This window comes from Malania oleifera, chromosome 3 (assembly GCF_029873635.1).
Source record: "Malania oleifera isolate guangnan ecotype guangnan chromosome 3, ASM2987363v1, whole genome shotgun sequence".
Lineage (NCBI taxonomy): Eukaryota > Viridiplantae > Streptophyta > Magnoliopsida > Santalales > Ximeniaceae > Malania > Malania oleifera.
In genome coordinates, this window is record NC_080419.1 from 55,571,444 (window position 1) to 55,591,648 (window position 20,205).

General features: G+C 35.0%; 1 protein-coding gene across 1 annotated transcript in view; it reads left to right on the forward strand.

The window, feature by feature from the left end:
* The first annotated feature begins 1,822 nt into the window (after nt 1-1,822).
* Nucleotides 1,823-20,205, forward strand: part of LOC131151953 (MACPF domain-containing protein At1g14780-like) — a 34,051-nt gene continuing 15,668 nt past the window's right edge. Inside the window, exons 1-2 of the mRNA XM_058103476.1 lie at nt 1,823-2,645; nt 11,929-12,167. Of these exons, the coding sequence (XP_057959459.1) occupies nt 2,394-2,645; nt 11,929-12,167 (491 nt within the window). The 5' untranslated portion in view covers nt 1,823-2,393. The remainder of the gene's footprint in view (nt 2,646-11,928; nt 12,168-20,205) is intronic.

Genomic DNA, 20,205 nt, shown 5'->3' on the forward strand with positions numbered 1-20,205 from the left:
ACAATTTTGTAAGGTCAAAAATTATAGTCCAAATAGTGAAAAAGGTTTTTCTAATAATAGTAATTTTAAAAAGGAGGCTACTGGTTGTTCACTTGATTTAAGTGAGTTTGTACTTGATTAGTCATACTACATATTCTTTAGAAATTGTTGGTCATTTAAAACACTGCATATCGAGAGGAAAAATAGTTAGTAGTCCAATATAACCTAAGTAAAAAAAAGGAGGAGACATACACACATATTATGAATTGTAGGAGGAACTTTAATTAGTTCAATTGCTTCTGCATGGGTGTGCAATTAGCAAACAAGAAAGAATCATATAAAATTTGATAAAACAGTTTAATGCTATTTCAATGGGAAAAATTTGGGAATGCATAATTGGTATTTTTTCTTCATAACCTAAAATAAATTATATATCTCGTGAATGCATATTTTGAAATCTTAATCCTCATTATCAATGATTAATCGTATATTTTTCTTAACAATTGCAAGAATCATGATTAATGTTAAAGTTGGATTCAATTGATCAACATATTTTAATAAACACACCATGCGCATACGAATAACATAATGAATGTTTCAAAATTATATTTTTATTTTTTTTAACACTTGTCAACACAACCTTAACAATTATATGTTTCAAAATTTTAAAAATATGCTCAAGATAATAACAAAATAGAAAAAATGTAAATAAGTTCATATAATTGGCAAATAAAAAAAAGAATTCTAAAATTAATTGTCATAAATCTAAATACAAAAAATAAAATCAATAGGTAAGAAAAAATATTGCCACCTTGATATAAATTGCTTCTAGAGTTTCAAAAGATGGAGATTGGGCTAGTTGGAATGATGATTTTATAATAAAATGGATTGGTATATTGATACGGTAGGAGTTGACTTTAAGGATCATTATTAAAGAATTTATTATAAATTTCGGAAGAAAAGATTAAAAAATTTTGTTATTAAAGGAAAGGTTAATAGATTTGTTATAGAGAGGAAGTTTGACAAAATTGCAAACCAAGAAAGCGATGCACATTGAGGGACTGTCGTTGAGATATATAAAAATTAAGCGAGGAAGGGAGATTTTGAGGGTAACCTAAGATGAGGAAATTCGAACAGTAATGCTATTTAACTAGATGTAGAATTTTTTTTTTTCTTGAAAAAAACAAACGAACTGTATTAGTAACCAATAGGTCGTCTAATAAATTTAGAATAATTAATCATAAATTTAGAAAAAAAATAAAATAATTATAAAATCTACAAAAATTCAGATAAGTCTTTGGACGTTGGGCTGATGTCTTTCAAAATATTAGTATATAAAAATTGAAATAGTAAATTGTGAAAGTGAGAATCTCAAAGTGTAAATAAATTGGCCAAAATTAAAAGTTAAAAATTTTAAATCAAGTTGTTAATTCAATCTACTTGTTTGACCATTTATTAGACTATTGATTTAGTGATTCAATCATTTTATTAAGTTGATGGATATTCATGGCATCTTCAATAACATCAATTATCATTGCATTTAATGAAATAAAATAATAAAAATTATTTTATCATGATGTAAACTTTTATTAGATGAAACTAAATAGAGATTGATTGAAAGGTACTATAAGAAGTGTCCATTTTAAAATGACTGAAAATGCATAATTTAATATAAAAAAATCATGACAAAATGTCATTTTTTTTTTTAATAAAAAAGCCATAAGTTTAAGTAGATTTTGCCATTTTTTCTTTGAAAAAAAACCATGAGTTTAAGTATATTAATTTATTATAAGCGCTTAAATATCACAAAGACTCCCAAATTTTTTAAAAAATAAGATCTCAATTTTTTTTCTTTCAATTTTTCATTTATAAAGTAAAAATTAAGTCCTAAAATTATTGTTTTATACATCCAAAAAAAATAAAATAAAAAAATTGTAAAATGCTTTTTAAACAATTGTGCGTTCAGTCTCATAAACGTTAATGGAGACGTGGGGAGTTGGTACGCAGTAGGTTGGCTACGCGCAGTCGCTGACTTCAACCGGCGGCTCTGCGGGTCAAACGCCTGAGTGGGCCCCGCCTTCCAATTCACCTTCAACCCAACGTCGCTCTCTCCGGTCTGGGAAGAAACCGTGTTCCGGGAACTTTACTTCCCCAAAATCACAACTCATGGAAGTGACGAATCATGTGTTCCTTTTCCAGCATTTATAATTATTACTTGCGTTTTAGTCAAACCTTCTTTCCTCATTTTGAAAATGGCATTGGCATTTATATTCAAATCGCTTTTGCGGTCCACTCTTCTGCCACTCCTCCTCCTCCTCGTACCTTATTGCTTCGGAATTCGGAGATAAGCCTTGCCTCCTGCATGTGTTGTTCTTGCTCCGATTGCTCACAGACTGCGTCCTTTCGATTCGCTTATGGAGGATTCTGAGAAGCCCATTGATATCAGGGCGCTGGAGTCTCTCGGGCTAGGGTTTGACTTCACCAGTGATTTCAGGTTGAAGTTCGCCAAGGGCTCTCCCGGGGAGCGCCTCGTGGTTTTGAACGAGGCCAGCAAAAGGGACATTCTGATTCCCGGAGGACTCACGGTTCGAGGAGTCCCGGAGGATATTCGCTGCGACAAAGGGGATAGAATCCGCTTCAAATCCGATGTTCTTGAATTCAACCAGGTGAAGCTTTCAATTATTCCAAAAACTGCAGTTTCAGTGCGTGTATGTTTGTAACATAATAGAGAGAAATGTATGCATAATTCTCTACTCAGTAACTGCTTTGTAAAATACAGTTCATGTACGCGTGTATGTTTGTAATTAAGGCTTCCTTTGGCAGGGCAAAGGAGTTCTCATTTTTAATTTTTGAAGAATTATTAAATTTTTTAAACTTATTTTTCAGATTTATAAGATGAGATTAAATTGGTAGAAAATAAAAAAAATTATTTAATTGTACCAAATAAGTTTTATTTTTATTTCAAATTTTAAAATACTTGTAAAAAGACACATTATTTTTCAAGTTTCCAAAAATTTTATAAGAAATTAGAAATCAAGAGACAATTAAAAATGTTCATATTAACTTTCACATACAAATTGGAAAATTTGAAAAAATAAGGTGTCATTTTTAATTATTTAAAAACTGAAAATAGAATATAAGACTATTTTCTACAATAGTGACAAAACTTGTTATTGTTTTTCATTTTTTATACAAATACTGCAAAACTCAAAGAAAGGGGGGGTTTTTTGCCAAGACAAAGAAGGGATGTGCCTCTAGTGCTTCTTCTCCTTGGAAGAAGTCTTCAAAGGTAGGGGAGTCATCAGGGAAGGCCAAGAGGTCAAGAGGAGGTCCCTAAGTAAGGAGATGATTTTGTGTAAGTGAAATGTGTACTAACGAACTTACTATGTGTTTGGTATCTATAAATAGAATGGAATTGAATTTGTCATTTGATTTTTACACATTCTTTATTTAATTTTTCAATTCTTGAATTCCATTTGGACTCCATTCAATTTTGCTTGCTGAATGGCATTATACTGAGGAGGAGGATTAGAATAACCTGGGTCTCTTTTGGTTGTGATCCTAGAAACACACATTTGAGAGATTTGGGATCAAGTTCATGTGTCCTTGAAGTTAGATAATGAAAGTAGGCGAGGAGGAGGATTAGAATAACCACGTCTGTTTTGGTTGTGATCCTAGAAACACACATTTGAGAGATTTGGGATCAAGTTCATGTGTCCTTGAAGTTAGATAATGAAAGTAGGCGAGGAGGAGGATTAGAATAACCATGTCTCTTTTGGTTGTGATCCCAGAAACACACAATTGAGAGGTTTGGGATCAAGTTCATGTGTCCTTGAAGTTAGATAATGAAAGTAGCTCCAAGGATGTCCAAATGTACATGTTGAAGTATTGAGTAAAATGGAGGACCTAATCATCACGATAGGTCGCTCCTTTTATTTATAATATATGTCAAGTACATGTCAATGACCATAATACCCTTACTAACTTACATTTACTAGCATAACACTAGCACACACTAATAATTCTAATGACCAAAATAATCAAACACTCCCCCTCAAGCTCGAGCATAGACATCATATGCTCCTAGCTTGTTACAATCTAATTTAACACAAGGACCCCCAAAGCTTCAGTGAATGAATCAGCAAGTTGCAAATCATACTTCAGATGAGTGGTTGGTAATGAGCTTCTACACAAGTTTTTTTTGAATAAAATGATAATCAACTTCAATGTGTTTTGTCTGCTCATGGAAGATTGGGTTGGAGACAACAATATGAAAGGAAGCTTGATTATCACACATCAACTCTATAAACCAAGAATGTGGAAAACCTGGTTTTTCCCAATGTGTTCCTCAACCAAACAAGCTCACATGTAGTGTAAGCCATGACCCTCTACTCTGACTCAGCACTTGACGTAGCGGATGTCTGATGCACCAGTGCATGGGGAGGGACTGGGGACCAGTCTGCAGTTGGCTAGCACGCAGGTCCTCCTTTGGTGATGAGTTTCACACACTTATAGATTGGAGGGTTCTATGCCTTGGTGTTAGACCCTTGAGTAGCTTGACATCACCAAGGCACACGACATGGGCAAACCATGTGCCAAGGTAGCAACTTGTCATGGCCTGTCATGTGTTGTCTTGATAATTGTTGGTTGGTTAAACTATGTTTTTGTAGGGGGAGCACATAGTAGTGAAGTTTCCTACTTGACATGGTTAGGGATGGACATGGATGGGGTCATGGTTGTTGACAAGGTTGCTTATGGTGGTTGGTTTTGGTTAATATGGTTGGATGGTTAACTTATTTACATCAAGTGCCTCACTGACATTTGTTGCTATTGGGATGTAGACAAGTCATGGTTAAGGGAAAACCATGCTAGACACAAATGTTGACTCGTGGAGAGTATATTGAGAAAATGTCAACTGCTCTTAGTGTTGACATGTTGACCAGAATGGGTAGTTAGTTGGCAATTTATCCTTGCTTGGCTTGCAAACAGGTTTGATAAGTGAGTAAATTCGTGGGTGGACATCTGGGCATGTTTTTAGCCATTTATGTAAGCATAAACTTGTTATAGCCTTGTTGGCAATTGCTGGTCACGTCTAGCACAACCTAAGCAGTTGGGGTTGTCAATTGTAGAACCTAGGTGGTTGGGGGTGTCAATTGTGTATCAATTTAACATGTGGGTTGCAGGGGGCATGGGGATGGACGAGTTGTGTGTTTCCTGCACATGTTAAGAGTGTATTTCCTTGTCTTTGAATTAAAGAAAGGTTCGGAGGTCTTGTTCATGTAATGCTTGCTGCCTTGTGAATGTTTATTTAAATTGCTATACACTTGCAATATTTAACCATGTGATGTTGGCTTAACCAAGTGTCACTTGGTGCCACACATTATCAAGGTTGATTGGATCGTGTGGAGAACTTTCTTGGTTTTCCACAGATGGATAATGCAGCTCCATTGGCAGTACAATGCATGGTTATTAAAATCGCGATTTGGATCATAGTGTATGATTCTACGATCTAGATTCACCCAAACCATCCAAGTTGCAACAAAAATTGGAATCAAGTAGAATCGTAAAAGAATCTGTAGAATCGTACAATTGGAATTGTAGAATCGTAAGTAGAATCGTATAGATCCTACTTTGTTACCTGGATTGGGATTTTTTTTTCTTTTTGGGCTTTAATAATGTGGCCCAATACAAGTTTTTATTCGCCCAAATGCCCCAAAAGGTTTATGTTTGGTCCAAAGTCTTCTGAAACTGGGGCAAAATGGCTCCCAGCCTCCCATCAGTGAACAGATTCAGTGGAATCTGCACCTTACTTCCTTGGAGTTCGAAACCTTAGTCCTTTACTCCTCATTGAAATTCAGCAACCCAGCACCGGAATTTCTCTCCTGTTCGACAACCAGAGAGCCCTCCATCTGGTGACTGGTGTTTGATCAGCAGCAGCTAGTAGTCTTGCTGTTTGATCAACAATTCTTTGTTGTTCAACAACCAGAGCTCCTGGGGTTCGACAAAAACTTAGTCCACGGTGCTCTTCCTTCTTTGGTGTTCGACAAGAACACATCAGTCCTCTTCAACACAGAGTTCTTGTTTGATTAGCAGCGGCCAAGAAAAGAGCCAAGCCAGCTTGCCCAGCAGAGCTGCAGAGGTATGCTTTGAAACAAATTTTTGTTTCTTGAAAAGACTCCATAGTGAGCACTGTTTTCCTCCTCCTCCTTCTTTTCTTGCTCTTCTTCTTTTTCTTCTTTTTATTGTTTGAACTTTTTATTGTATTTTTAACTTCTTATACTTACTAAGTTAGTAAACAATTTTTTAGTCTTAAAAATTGTCATAAAGTTCCACATATATGATTTTTTAATATTTATTTTACATTGAAAGTAGAATCTTACGATTCTTGATCCGATTCTACAGTTTAATCCCGCAGACCCCTCCAATTATCCCAATTAGAATCCCGATTCTAACAGCCTTGGTGCAATGTGAGTGCTTAACCAATGAGTTGGTTGAACTACAACAACATGTTGATTTTGTGGTTGCTAGGAAAGCCAAGATGTCAACGCTGTTGAGTGATATAACATCCCTTATAGAAACCTTGAATGGTAGACTTGGCTTGGTAGATGGTAAGATTACTCTTGTGAAGATGGCCATAGTAAAATGGAATGACTGCAGGAATACAATTTCAATTTCTTTCCAACATTTGGTATTCCTCAATGGATTCTATAATGGAATGAAAATAGTCATTTTTTTTATTAAAAATCCCTAATACATAATTATTTAATTTTTATTATTATTTTTTTTACAATAGTGATTTTTATTAGTTTTAATATTATTTTCTATTGTTGTAATTTTATTTTTATAGAAATAAATATTATTATTAGTTATTATTTATTGTAATTATTATTAGTTATTATTATTTGTTGTTATTTTTTTTTATTATTATTTTTATTATTTTCATAATAGTGATTCTTATTAGTGTAATTATTATTTCTTATTGTTGTTATTTCTATTTCTATTTTTATTTTTATTTTTATTATAATTATTATCCTTAAATAATAATTGTTCTCATTTTTGCCTTTATTTATTGCTGTTATTATTATTTTACAATCATAAATATTATTTTCTTTGTAGTTATTATTAGTTATTATTTTTATTATAATTATTATCCTTGAAATAACACAAATTATTATTATTTTGGCTTTTTTATTATTAATGTTTTTCTCGTTATTATTATTTTTAATTATTTTTTTCAATGTTTTAAAAGGCGAAGGCGTAAGGTGGGGCGCTCTTACTCTTAAGAGGCGAGGCGTAAGCCTTAAGGCGTTGGCGCATAAGCCTTTTGAGATTTTATTTTTAGATAAAGATATGTAAATAAAATATATATATTTTAATAATAAAGAAAAAATTAAGAAAATCACAAATATAATGTAAAAAAAAAAAAAACCAAATATAATTTGCAAACTACTTATTGGCCATTAAAAAAAAATTGCTAACTTAAATTCTTTGCATGAATCATGACAAGAGATAGCTATAATATTACAAAGTTCAAATTATTTTTCAAGATCTAAGATACAAGTCAATTTTTTTGAAAAGGTTGAGGTTTAGGAGTTTAGAAATCAACTCATATCATGACATCCTTTTATATAAACATGGAATCTATATTTTCTAGCCAAATCTTACTTGAGAATTGCACACCCAAAATGCGTAAGTCTCAAGTTAAAATGCACAAAAGGCGTAAAGGCGTGCCTTTTGTACAAATGCGTAAGCTTCAGCGTGTAATGCGTTAGCTTTTTTGAGATTTGGTATTTTAGATTGAGCGCTTTTTATGCCTGCCTTGCCTTAAGGCGAGCCTCAATTAAGCCTTTTAAAACATTGATTTTTTTAATAGTAAAAAAAATATTATTATTAGCTTTTATTATTGTTGTTGTAATTATTATTAGTTGTTATTGTTTTTATAATAATAACAATAATAATAATAATTATTATTATTATTATTTGCTGTTGTTTTTGTTTGATTGTTAGTTTTTTATTATTTCCATAATAGCGATTGTTATTGGTGTATTTATTATTTTTATTGTTGTTTTCACTATTTTGCTATTTTTATAATAGTTATTATCCTTAAAATCATAATTATTATTTTTTCCATTTTATTTATTATTATTGCTCTTGTTTTTATTATTATTTTACAATAATAAAATTATTTTATTGTAGTTATTATTTTTTAATATTTTTATAATAATTATCCTTAAAATAATAATTATTATTATTTTGGATTTTTTTGTTATATAAAATAGTAAATATTATTTATTATTATTGCAATTATCATTAGTTATTATTTTTATTATAATAGTAGTAATAATTAGTATTATCAGCATTTGTTGTTGTTTTTAGAATTTTTTTATTATAAAATGAATCCGATTCAATGGAATGAAGATTGATTCCAGCCTATCTAGACTGGAATTGTGACTCCCCCATTTGCAAGAATCGTTTTCAGCCAGAATACAATTCTGTCCTCCTGCAAACCAAACGCAGGAATGCAATTGCATTTCTGAGATTTGATTCCATTCCAGGCTTGATTCCGCAAACCAAACAGGGGGTTGGAGTTGTCAACTGCAGGCTCTAGGTTGTAGGAGGTATCAATTTAACATGTGGGTTGCAGGGGGCATGGGCATGGATGAGTTGTGTGTTTCCTGCACATGTTAGAGTGCATTTCCTCGTCTTTGAATAAAAGGAAGGTTGGGAGGTGTTGCTCCCATAATGCTTGTTGCCTTGTGAATATTTATTTGAATTGCTATACACTTGCAGGATTTAACCAAATATCGTGTGTAATGTTGGCTTAACCAAGTGTGCGACTTGGTGCCATGCAATGTCAAGTTTGATTGCTGTGAACTTAAACCCTGTGACACTTGATGTGGTGCTGGTTTTATAAAATATGAAAGGGTTATTGAGATTCTTAAAAGGACAGCACTATCCAGAAAGCTTTGGACGACTGTTTTTCTGGTGACTTTTGGACTTGTTTTTGATTTCTAGAGATACAGCTGATCCTCCTATGGTGGCAGATTTGCACAGGATGATTAGGTTTAGGGGTTGGTTTGGTTTGGTTTGGTCGTAGGGTTTTAGCCAGATCTTGCTTTGATACCATGTTGAAGTATTGAGTAAAAAAGAAGATCCAATCACCAGGACAAGTTGCTCCATTTATTTATAACATATGTCAAGTACATTCCAATGACCATTATACCCTTTCTACTCATGTTTACTAACATAACGCTGGCACAAACTAATGATGCTAAATGACCAAAATAATGGTTAACAGTACACATACCAAGTAAAATGGGATGTTTGAGAGGGAAATAACCTCAAAAAATGACATTAAATGCACTAAAAGTGGCACATCCTAATGCACTTGTGGTAGAGCCATCCAAAAATAGTAGAAGAAGCAACTCATAGGAAGTGTTGATTCTTGCAATCAGCTATAGCGTTTTGTTCAATTTGTTGTGGAGTAGAAACATAAGATGAAGAACAGAACATACCTTGGCTTGCTATAAAATCATTAAGGTGGTGTTTTGAGCTAGAAACTGAACCAAACTCATTGCTTAGCTTGGTTAACTAATGGCTGGGTTTAGTTATCTGATCTGAACTTAATCTCACGTTGAAAATATAAAAAAAAATTGAGGCAGTTGTTCCCCCTATGCAACACATCCAAGAAGTCACCTTTTCTGCTCCCTAAATAGCTTTCTCTAGCCTTCACTCGTTCCTTAGTAATCCCATTGAAGCTTTCATGCATAAATGAAAGCTGTATCCAGTGCTTCATCCCTTGGCATCTAGTCACCTCAGTGCTGGAAGTACTCTCAATGTGATGGGAAGGCGGCAACATGGATGAATGAACAAGAGGAATTGATTCTGATGAAGAAGCTGCATCACTAGGAAAAAATATCTGCTTGCAAGTTGTGTTTTTAACATTGAACATAGGAATATGTTCATATTTGATGTTGGTTCAAGCACACAAGGATTAGGGCCAAGATTAATGATGCCGAAGGACTAGAAGCTCAGGCATGCAGTTTCTTGAAGGAGTTCTTAGGGTAAAGTTTAGGATGTATTCGTACCATTACATAGTCACCCTGCTAAATTTCACATGCCTATGGTAGTATCAGCATCAAGTTTATATTGTGAAGCACTTAAAGCAATCTTCCACCAAATATCAGCATTCAGCCATGAAAGTGTTGGCAAAAGTCTTAGTTTTAATAGATGGATGAGTAGTTGGTGGCTAATGATGGGGATCATGATCATTGGGATTTTCACATTAGTTATTGGGTGCAGGTGCAATTTAGGATTTTATACGCCAGACTATTTTTTGAATTTTTGTAGTTATTTAGGGACTTGGTATTATTTTCAATACTTTCATTTCCTTAGGTTTTGGGGAAAAGCCTAGAAAAGACTTCATTGTGTAATTTTGAGAGCTTGCATTGAGAATTGAAAAACCCTAGTAGAATGTTTTGCTTTTTTCCCTTCACAAAACTCTTTTAATTTTTTTTTTTTGGGATAGTCAAAGAGATTTGTTGGAAAGAGGAGCAATCACAATCAATAAAATAAAAGAAATACAACTTGGAGAATAAGCATCCTCCAGCACCTTAATTTAACAAATAAAGGAAGAGAAAAAAAGTAGCTAAAGCTGTAATTTATCTCTAGTGTGATTAGGCAATTGAATCTCTGTGCAAATCATTGAGGGGAAAAAAAACAAAATACGATTTGCAGAACACTGAAGTTATGTAAAAAATTCACTCAGTACCAGGCCAAATTATCTTATCTGATGTAATAACACTTAAAAATTTTGGCATTTCTCTTCAACCTATTACACCTGTTAATGTCCGAAGCTTTACAACTCCACGAAGCTTTTCTCTCCTCCTGCATCTTGACACCCCTGAAATTATTAGCAGAAAAATCAGCCAAAGAAGAAAGACGGACTCAATTCTTCTCAAAAGAACCAATTAGATTATTCCATAATTTCCAATAGAAATGGCAATGTAAGAACAGATGTGAAGAGGTTTCCACACTCCTAAAACAATGGACACAGAGATTTGGTGACGCTGCTTTATTTGGCCTCCTCTTATGAAGCAGGTCACTGGTATTAATTTTATTAAGAATCACTGTCCAAGTAAATGCCTTCATTTTTTAAGGGTACTTTTGCTTTCCAACTAAAACATGAAAGAAGAAAGCACTGAAACTTGTGGTGGTGTGCAGTTTTTGCTGATTGATGGGTATTTTGGCTGGAGAGGAAGGCCCAAATGTTTTTCATATTGTGCTTCATTTATTGATTGATTTGGGACTGGATTGTCTTCTTGGCTGTGATGTGGGTTTTCCCTATCAGGTGTTTAGCAATGTGGTTTTGTCAGATATCCAGCACAATTGGTTGGCCTTGTTAGCTCAAGTTTTTTGTCATTTTTTCCTTATTTTATTTGTTTCTTTTTGTTTTTATTTCTTGTTTTAATATTCTTAATGATTTCTTATCCTCTGTATATTCTTTTTTTTTTCTGTGATAAACATTTGTATTTTGAGTCAATACAGCACTGTACAAGTTTTATGCTTTATTTTACATTCCACTGATGGACATTGTTGCATGTTTGGCTCCTGTTGGGTAGATAGACATACATTGTTCAGATTGACTCCCTAAAGCTTAAGCTTGTGGGATATTTGTTGATACTGTTTATTTTGGTCTGAATGCCCTTTCCATCAGGTTTGCTTTCATTATATAGAAGAGATTTACATAGTTGTTACCTGATTTTCAGCACTTAAATGCTGCCAGATTTTCAGCATTATTTACAGCCTAATTGCCTGATTTTCAGCACTTAATTGCTGCCAGATTTTCAGCATTATTTACAGCCTAATTGCCTGAATTATCTCCATTATTTACAGCCTAATTTACTGAATTATCTCCGTTAACAGATACACATTGTTTTTTCTTTGCAGATATCAGAGTTACTTAATCAGAAATCTTCTGTACAAGGAAAAGTTCCTTCAGGCTATTTTAATGCTCTTTTTGATTTGACTGGAGCCTGGTTGAATGATGCTGCAGATACCAAATATCTTGCTTTTGATGGTTACTTCATCTCTCTCTACTATTTGCACCTAACAGCATCTCACTTAGTGCTCCAAGACAAAGTAAAGAAGTCAGTTCCTTCTCATTGGAATCCAGCAGCATTATCCAGGTGTCTTTTCAATATCTTATTTGATGATTTGTTTTGTTTCTTGGGTAATAACAAAATAACATTGTAAAAAAATTGATAAACTAATAAATAAATTATAAGTGTGTGTGTGTGTGGTATGTAAAATAAAATAATAATATAGAAGAAATACATTTTCCATGATTATGAATTTATGATGACGTCTGTTAATAGAATTTAATAGGAATACACTGTCCTAATTTAGGGAAAACTACTTCAACTATTTCCAAACACCTCATAGTGTTTTTGGGGCTTTTGAGGATTTGACCATTTATGTATGATTTGATTTCTCGTACACCGTCCCTTCACACCGGGTTTCGAAGATTGGCTTTTGGCCTTACTTGCATAGCTTAGGTGGAGGGCAAAGGCCTCCTTCCGGGAGGGGGCATGATACCGCTCTAGAAGAGCTAGAATTCTAACCATGTGTCAAGACCTACGGGCCAAGGGACAGTCTCAGGTAGACAATTCTATGGGACGAGCTTCTAGAAATAGTAAACGGTTATGTAATTGTGTGTGCTCCAAACTGAAGTAGGTAGAAATAGGTGTTCATTGATGCACATACATCTATAATAGATTTTGAATGACAAAATTCTTGTCTCTGTATCGAAGGAAACGCCGTAGAATTTGAACTGATTTGGCTTTAAAACTTGACTCAAAGAACACCATCTGAACCCTGGAAGCATTATTTAATCTTTAAAGTAGAGGATATTGAATGCTGCCCAAGGATACCTTCCTTTTATACGTTTTATCTCCTTGGAAAGTCATTGTCCTTGTGCAATTTATTTCTTATATTTATTTTGTGGATGGGCGTGCTCTTTACAGGGGAGGACTAGTTGTTGGAACCTTGATGCTCACTTGCAAAGGGAAGCATCTAAGCAACTTTATGTTGCAGTACTGAATGGAAAAATAGAAATAATATAAAATGAAAGAAAATAAGGGAAATTAAATTGAGAAACAATGGTAAAATTGAAGAAAGGAAAACTCGGGGGACAAGGCAAATAATAATTAATGTTCTCTATTTCGATAGCAAGATTTCTTAAAATGTACGAACTAAAACCTGTTATGTATGCTTAAACTCTACATCTAAATCAGGAAGCGAAAGAAGAAAACTAATTCTTGATCCATAAAAAAAAATAATTTTAAAATAATCCTCAAATTTTCAAATAAATAAAAATTTATAGTTAAATAATAATCAATCTCAAGTCTTCTTCATTCTTCCCTGGTTGGTGAAAACTGAACCTCAAGTTTTCAAGTATTGAAGGATGGAGATCCACACAAGAGGATGAATGAGAAGGCTGGAACAGTCTGTGAACAATGTCGACAAGCCTAGTGTGTGTTGACCAAATTCTTTTGTTGATAAATTACTGAAGAGAAGTGCCACTTAGAAAGTAGCCGTTTGGAATCTAGATAACATCCATATTGCAAAGCATGACTGGCGAGAATGGTGATGGAAGCGTAGGAAGTAGAGCTGAAGGTGTGACTAGTTATCTGACATCACCTGCAACTGCAAGCAACAAGAGTCTTCCCTATCTTTAAGTAACACTACAAGCCTTCCAAACAAGAAATCAACCTAATGTCCAAATCTAGTAAATTTGCACCTGTTCCATTGAATGTGTTCAGGAATCACACACACACACACACACACAAAACAACGTTTCATTGGATTTGGTCAAGGAACATGTGATGGAATAAGGAGCAAAGTTGGATGGCATAAATTCAAAGAGGGAACAAGAGACAATCACAAAAGTACCATTGACAAATGGCTCAATTTTGAAGGGACCATGAATAAATTTCAAACGTGGGTTAGGATCTGACACAAGAGTGTGCTCAGCGAGTTCAAGTGAATGTCAGATGTTGGAAGGTGACATTAGTGATGCAAACAAATTGAGTTCTTGAAGTTGTTGAGCACCCAGTTTTGAGCCCATTTTTGAAAAGGTTCCAGAGTTCGAAATAGGCATGACCATATGAAATTAAAGTCAAAGAAATGCTCTTTTCAGTGGATTATATTACAAATTAACTATAGTTAGCTAGAATTTATGGTTGTTTGAATTTTAGTGCGCATTCTGCTAGTTTAAGCTTTTTATATGTCTGTTTGTATTCTCTAAGAAAACGTGTTTAGCTCTTCTTTTGAATTTTTTTTCCCCTAATCAATTATTTTTAGTTGGAAAACGTGATGTAGCATTTTCCTAAGCTTGAAGGATTGTTTCAAGACTATAAAAACATCTGAGGGCATGTACTAGGAGATTAGAGAGTGATTTTGAATGAAAATTGGAGACTTTGGCCTATTCAGTTCTGTATCTCCTTTGTTTAATGGTGAACTTTTATTTTTCAAACTCTGTATCTCTAAAGTGGTGAGCAATCTGTATCTTAAGAGTGGTGATTCTGGTGAATTTTCTTGCTTCTAGTTATCCCATTGAGTTGTGAGCAAAGCTATCAGTTGTGTGCGTGTGTCCTGCTAGTTCTTCATTTCTAGAAACTTGGTATCGGGATCGAAGTTAATAATATGAATTTTGGCTTCATTAAGGATATATTCATTCCGGCAGTCATTGCATGTCTGAAATCTTTATAAGTCATGACAATTTGGTGGAAGCGTGGAACTAATGTGAGTCTTTCTTAAGTTCTCACTGAGCATCAATATTTTCTTGGCGTAGTGGAGACCATTCTAAAATATTAATTTCATAATTCATCTATGTTTCACAAGTTCAGAATCTTTATTTTGTTGTGAGGCATTAATCTTGGATTCCATGAAAAGGTTGGACATATGTGCATCAAAATCATAAGCATCATCAATAGCTTGAAGTTCCACAGTAAAGACTCGATTAGGGGTTGAAATAATGGACTTTAAGTGTCCTGTAATATTAGTCTGTTCATAAACACTTTGCACAGGTTGGTGGTCACTTTGGATTTCCATAGGTGAGGGGTGAGTGACTTGTTTTGGACTTTGTTATGAAATTGATATGTCCACATTGAATTGCTCCCTAAGAGATGGAGGTCCTAATATCTCTCTTAGGGCGTTTTTCATGTCATTCCATGTCGTAACAGGTTGTTATGTTGTATTTTATGTCCTGTTTCACTCATTGCTAATAATGTTTTTTTGGAACTAAGGAACTTGGGTTTAGCAACATGTGTACACTACTGAGCTGGCAATCTATGCCAAATAACATAATTCTCCTTCTCAACTAACCATTATAAGAAATACTGTGGATTTGAGCATCCATGAAAGTTGAAAGGATACATAGGATCAGACACTTGTTGAAACTTGCACACACTTGAGTACCAATCCAAACAATTTTTTTTTTAATTAGATAGGCAGATAAAAAAGATGAATATGCTGGAAGAGGAATGAACATAATATAGCCAGATAGGTATATATGTATACACACACACACACACAATAATTTTTGGAATCTATGCAAATTTATACAAATTCCAAATAGATAATAAATTAATTAATTTACATGGAAGATCTTATCCAAGTTTATATAGCCTCGCCAAGTAATGTTAAGTACTTGCATAGGCTGTTTATGCCTTGCTTCAATGTCTTACAGCAATTTCTCAAAGAAATAAGCCAAAATCTTGCTGCTGGAATTTAAATTTGTAGTGGCAGAATTGATCTTCTTGTATGACATCCTGATGATGTTGTTGCATATTCTCAATTTCTTGCAAATAATTTGTATTTCTCTTATGTACTCTCCAAATCAAAACAGAATTTAGAATCTTATCCCTTTGGCAGCAATATTTCTCATGATAGATTTGTATCTCTACCCGATGGCGTAGGGGCCTTGTGCGCTGGGTGTTACATTTTTTTGACTTGAATTCTTCAATTTGCAGTTAAAATCAATTTCTGAAATTGGTACTTGCAGAATCAATTTCCTGTTTGCAATCCTGAAAATCTTGTAGCAAATCCTCAATTTCTTGGGTTCAATTTCAAGTTCTTGTCAGCACTATTTAAGATATCACAACAGAACTCAAAATCTCATCTCTTTGGTCAAAACCTCTCAGTAGCTACTAATTTCTCATGATATATTTTAATCTTTTAAATTGCTGTCAAAATCTTGTCTCTCTTGTCAAAATATATTGTTGGGCAATTGAGCATGGTCAAATGGGTTGGCTGGATATAGGTTTAACTGGGCATGGTTAGGTTTGTGCTTGGTCCATGGTTTGTCTTGGGCTATAGAGCTAGGAAAAATGAGAAGTGGTGCCTCTGTGTTTGGGCCAGGTAAAGGTTAAGAAAAGAGACGGGTTGGGTTACTTGCTGTTGGTATCCAAATAGGGTGAAATAAGGAAAGCGACTAGGGTTCATGCCAACATTTCAGGATGGCAGGGAGATAAAAGGGCTGTGATGGTGGAGATTTACAGCATATTGTACTGCATTCAGATGGCAGATTGTCTGCTATGATTTCTGCCAACATTTCAGGATGGCAGGGAGATAAAAGGGCTGTGTTGGTGGAGAATTACAGCAGATTGTACTGCATTCAGATGGCAGATTGTCTCCTATGGTTTTCTTATGAAACAATGAGGGTTTCGTAAGCAGTATCTGGATTAGGTTAAAAGGAAAAGGGGATTACAGTTCATTTATAGGTTTTGAGCCGACAGTGAGATAGATAAGGCTGCCATGGTGGAGGTTTGTGGGAAATTGCAGTGCATTATAATGACAGGTTATCTATTGTGGTCGATGATGGGATTTTACATTCTATGCAAGCAACACAGAACTTCACCTGTGGAGACCTGAATTGATTTTCTGGAAGTATTTGGTGGCGACTAGACCAACTAAAGCTGGAAAATTTCTTGAAGGGAGTTTGATTTCTAGAGGTACAGGCTATTTGGTTTTTGTCTGCTTTTGTGGGGGGGGGGGAGGGTTGGGTTGCAAGGTCATAGATGGAGAGGTTTTTTTTGTGGATGGATTACTAAGTATTTTAGGGCAGCAGGGGTCGAGCATCCCGGATTTGAATGACAATCAACCAAAATGTTGGAAGGATGCTTTGATGGAGTTAAAGAATTCGAGGAAGGATGATAATTTATGGTTTGTGCTTTGTGTGTCAGAAAAATGCTTTCTTCTGCGGTTTAGCTTCTCAAGCCAGCAGCGAAGATTAGCACTTGTTTTCTGCCTCTAAGGGAGGAATGGAGGAGATGGCAGGACTGAAGAATTTAGGGTTAGCTGACTTGCAGGGTAGAAGGGAGGAGCCCAGGTTTGGTTGGGCCTTTGTTTTCCAGTGATGGGCCGTATGGGGCCTGGTTGGTAAAAGATAGTCCAGATGTAGAGGTGATTTTGGATTTGGGTTGTCAACAATTTTCAAACATTAAAGGCTCAAATGTATTGGGCCAGATTTTAGGCTTCCAAAAAGAGTCAGATATAACTCCGTCTGTGATGCACTCAATGTCCTAAATCTTTTCACACATAGTTGGTCCCAAGCCTGGGTAAAAGAGGGGGGTTGCATTAGGTAGATGAGAGCCAGCGTAAAGCTTGATAGATCTCTATGAAATGAATCTTTACTGATTACTGATGGAAAATGATTCATGTAGCTGACCCCAACTAGTGGGACTTGAGACTTGGTTTGTTGCTGTTAAAAAGAATCAGATATGTTTATGGGCAGGCTTTAGTCAGTCCAGCACATCCAGGCAACAAAATATATGTTGCTTATTATATCCACTAATGATCAGGCCCAAAATAGGAGTAAGCCTCTTAAACAAAATCTGCAGACAAGCAAAATATCTAGCCACTCTAATAGAGTGGTTCCTCAAGCTTTGTAGACAAATGGAAAATGAAATCTTCCAAAGGAGGTCCATCTGCATTTGGAGGAGTTGGCTACATCTTCTTCACAATCAAGGGATAATGGACCTGTGGGTTATGGTAGGCAGGGGTCTGGAAAAACACAGGGATTGCTCATGAAAATCTAAATCTGGGAAGTCAGCTGATATCTTGGCTTCCTTTGGGGGTGAGAAATGTGGTCATGTTGAGACTGGCCAACGAGCATCCTTTGGTATCTATTGATGGGAGTAGAGATACGAAGGCTCAGGCAGTTTGTGGAGATGCTGTTCAGGTTAAGATTGGAGCTGCGTGTACTGATGAGGGAAATAGCTCTGACAAGGGCACCAAGATTTATTCTCGACGGGCAGTGGTGCAGGTGAATGTTAATGATAAAAAAAAGGGTTTCCAATGAAAAAGGTAAGGAGAAAAAAAAAGAATTTCGAGAGATATGTCAGAGGATGAGAGTGCTGTCATCACTTGTCATTGAGTTTGCATGTCATAATGATTTGTTATTGGATGAATTTCAGTAACAGTGTAGGTATGTGCCCGAATCATGATTCATCTGATTTATTTGGGGACCTATTGTATGTGCCACCATCTCCTATGGAAGGTTTGGGGGTAATTCCTATTTTTTGAGGAAAAGATGGATTGGGAAAAAACCAGCAATGTACAGATGGGATTATGCCTATTCCTGTGGAACAAATTAATGGGAAGTATGTAGCTATTGGATAAGATGGGGTAATGGCATTATGGTCTTGGGGGAATTGAAGTTTGCCCAGATGAAGGTACAAGGAAGGTGAAAAATGGCCAGCAGGAATTAGCAAACTTGCAGTGTTGTGTGAATATGATGGCAGGGGTTTAAAAGGGGGTTTCTTAGGTTCTGTTCTATTTTCCTTTTTCTTTGTTTTTTCCTTTGTTCTTCAAGCTGTTTTTCTTTTTGAGGATTTCTTGTCCTCTCTTAGGTTCCAATCTCTTCTCTTAATATGTTTCTTTTTCCATACAACAACAACAACAACAACAAGCCTTAAGTCCCACTAGGTGGGGTCAGCTACATGAATCCTTTTACGCCAATTCACTCGATTCAGATCATTTTCCTTTATTAGATTAAAGGCTATTAAATCCTTCCTCACTATCTCATTCCAAGTAATTTTAGGCCTACCTGTATCCTTTTCATGCCAGAAACCATAACTAACTCACTCCTCCTCACACGTGCTTTACTAGGCCTGTGTTTTAAATGCCCAAACCATCTAATTCGCCCTTCCCTTATCTTGTTTTCATCTGGTGCTATGCCTAAATTTTTGCGTATATGGTCATTTCTTTATCTTTTAATGTTAAACCACTCATCCACCTTAGCATACGCATCTTAGCAACTTTCATTCTTTGAATATGTTGTTTCTTAGTTGCCCATCATTCTGAACCATAAAGTATAGCTGGCCTTGTAGCCATTTTATAAAACTTTCTTTTTAATTTTAAGGGTATTTTACGATCACACAACACACCTAACGCACTCTTCTATTTTACTCAACCTGTCTTAGTTCTATATATTACATCTTCTCCAATTTCGCCTTCACCTTGCATAATAGATCCAAGATATCTATATCTATCAGTCATATTAATCTCTTGGTTATCTAGTTTAATCTTCTCTCCATTGCTACTCCTTACATTACTAAAATTACATTTAATATATTCAGTCTTATTCCTACTTATCCTAAATCCTTTAGACTCTAATGTGGCTCTCCAAAGTTCTAGCTTAGATTCCACTCCGCTCCTACTATCATCAGTCAACACGATTTCATCTGCAAACAACATGCACCAAGAGATCTCATCTTTGATATTCCTAGAAATTTAATCAATTACTAAAGTAAAAAGAAGGACTCAAAGTAGAACCTTGATGAACACCTATTGAGGTTGGGAACTCTCTAGACTCAAAGTATAATATATTTCTTTTTCCATCCAAAAAAATAAAAAAATAAAAGAAAGTGAAAGGCTTGGATTAAGGGTACTTGGGTTGTGGGGATATTTAGGAATGAGGGTTAAGGTTTGACTCTGGTTGGTGGGGCAGGAGTTGGGCAAGGAGGATTTGGGCTTAGGTGTTGTGGATATGCTCTGTAGATGCTTTGTTGATGGTGGAGATGGGTGTTGATTGGGGTGACATGCAGTGATGGTAGCTTTATACAATGGTTGTTATGATGAAAGGGTAGATGGATGAAGTATCAAATTGTGGCTCTGATATCAATTGATGTAGGACCAAATGGAAAAAGAGAGGAGCAGAAA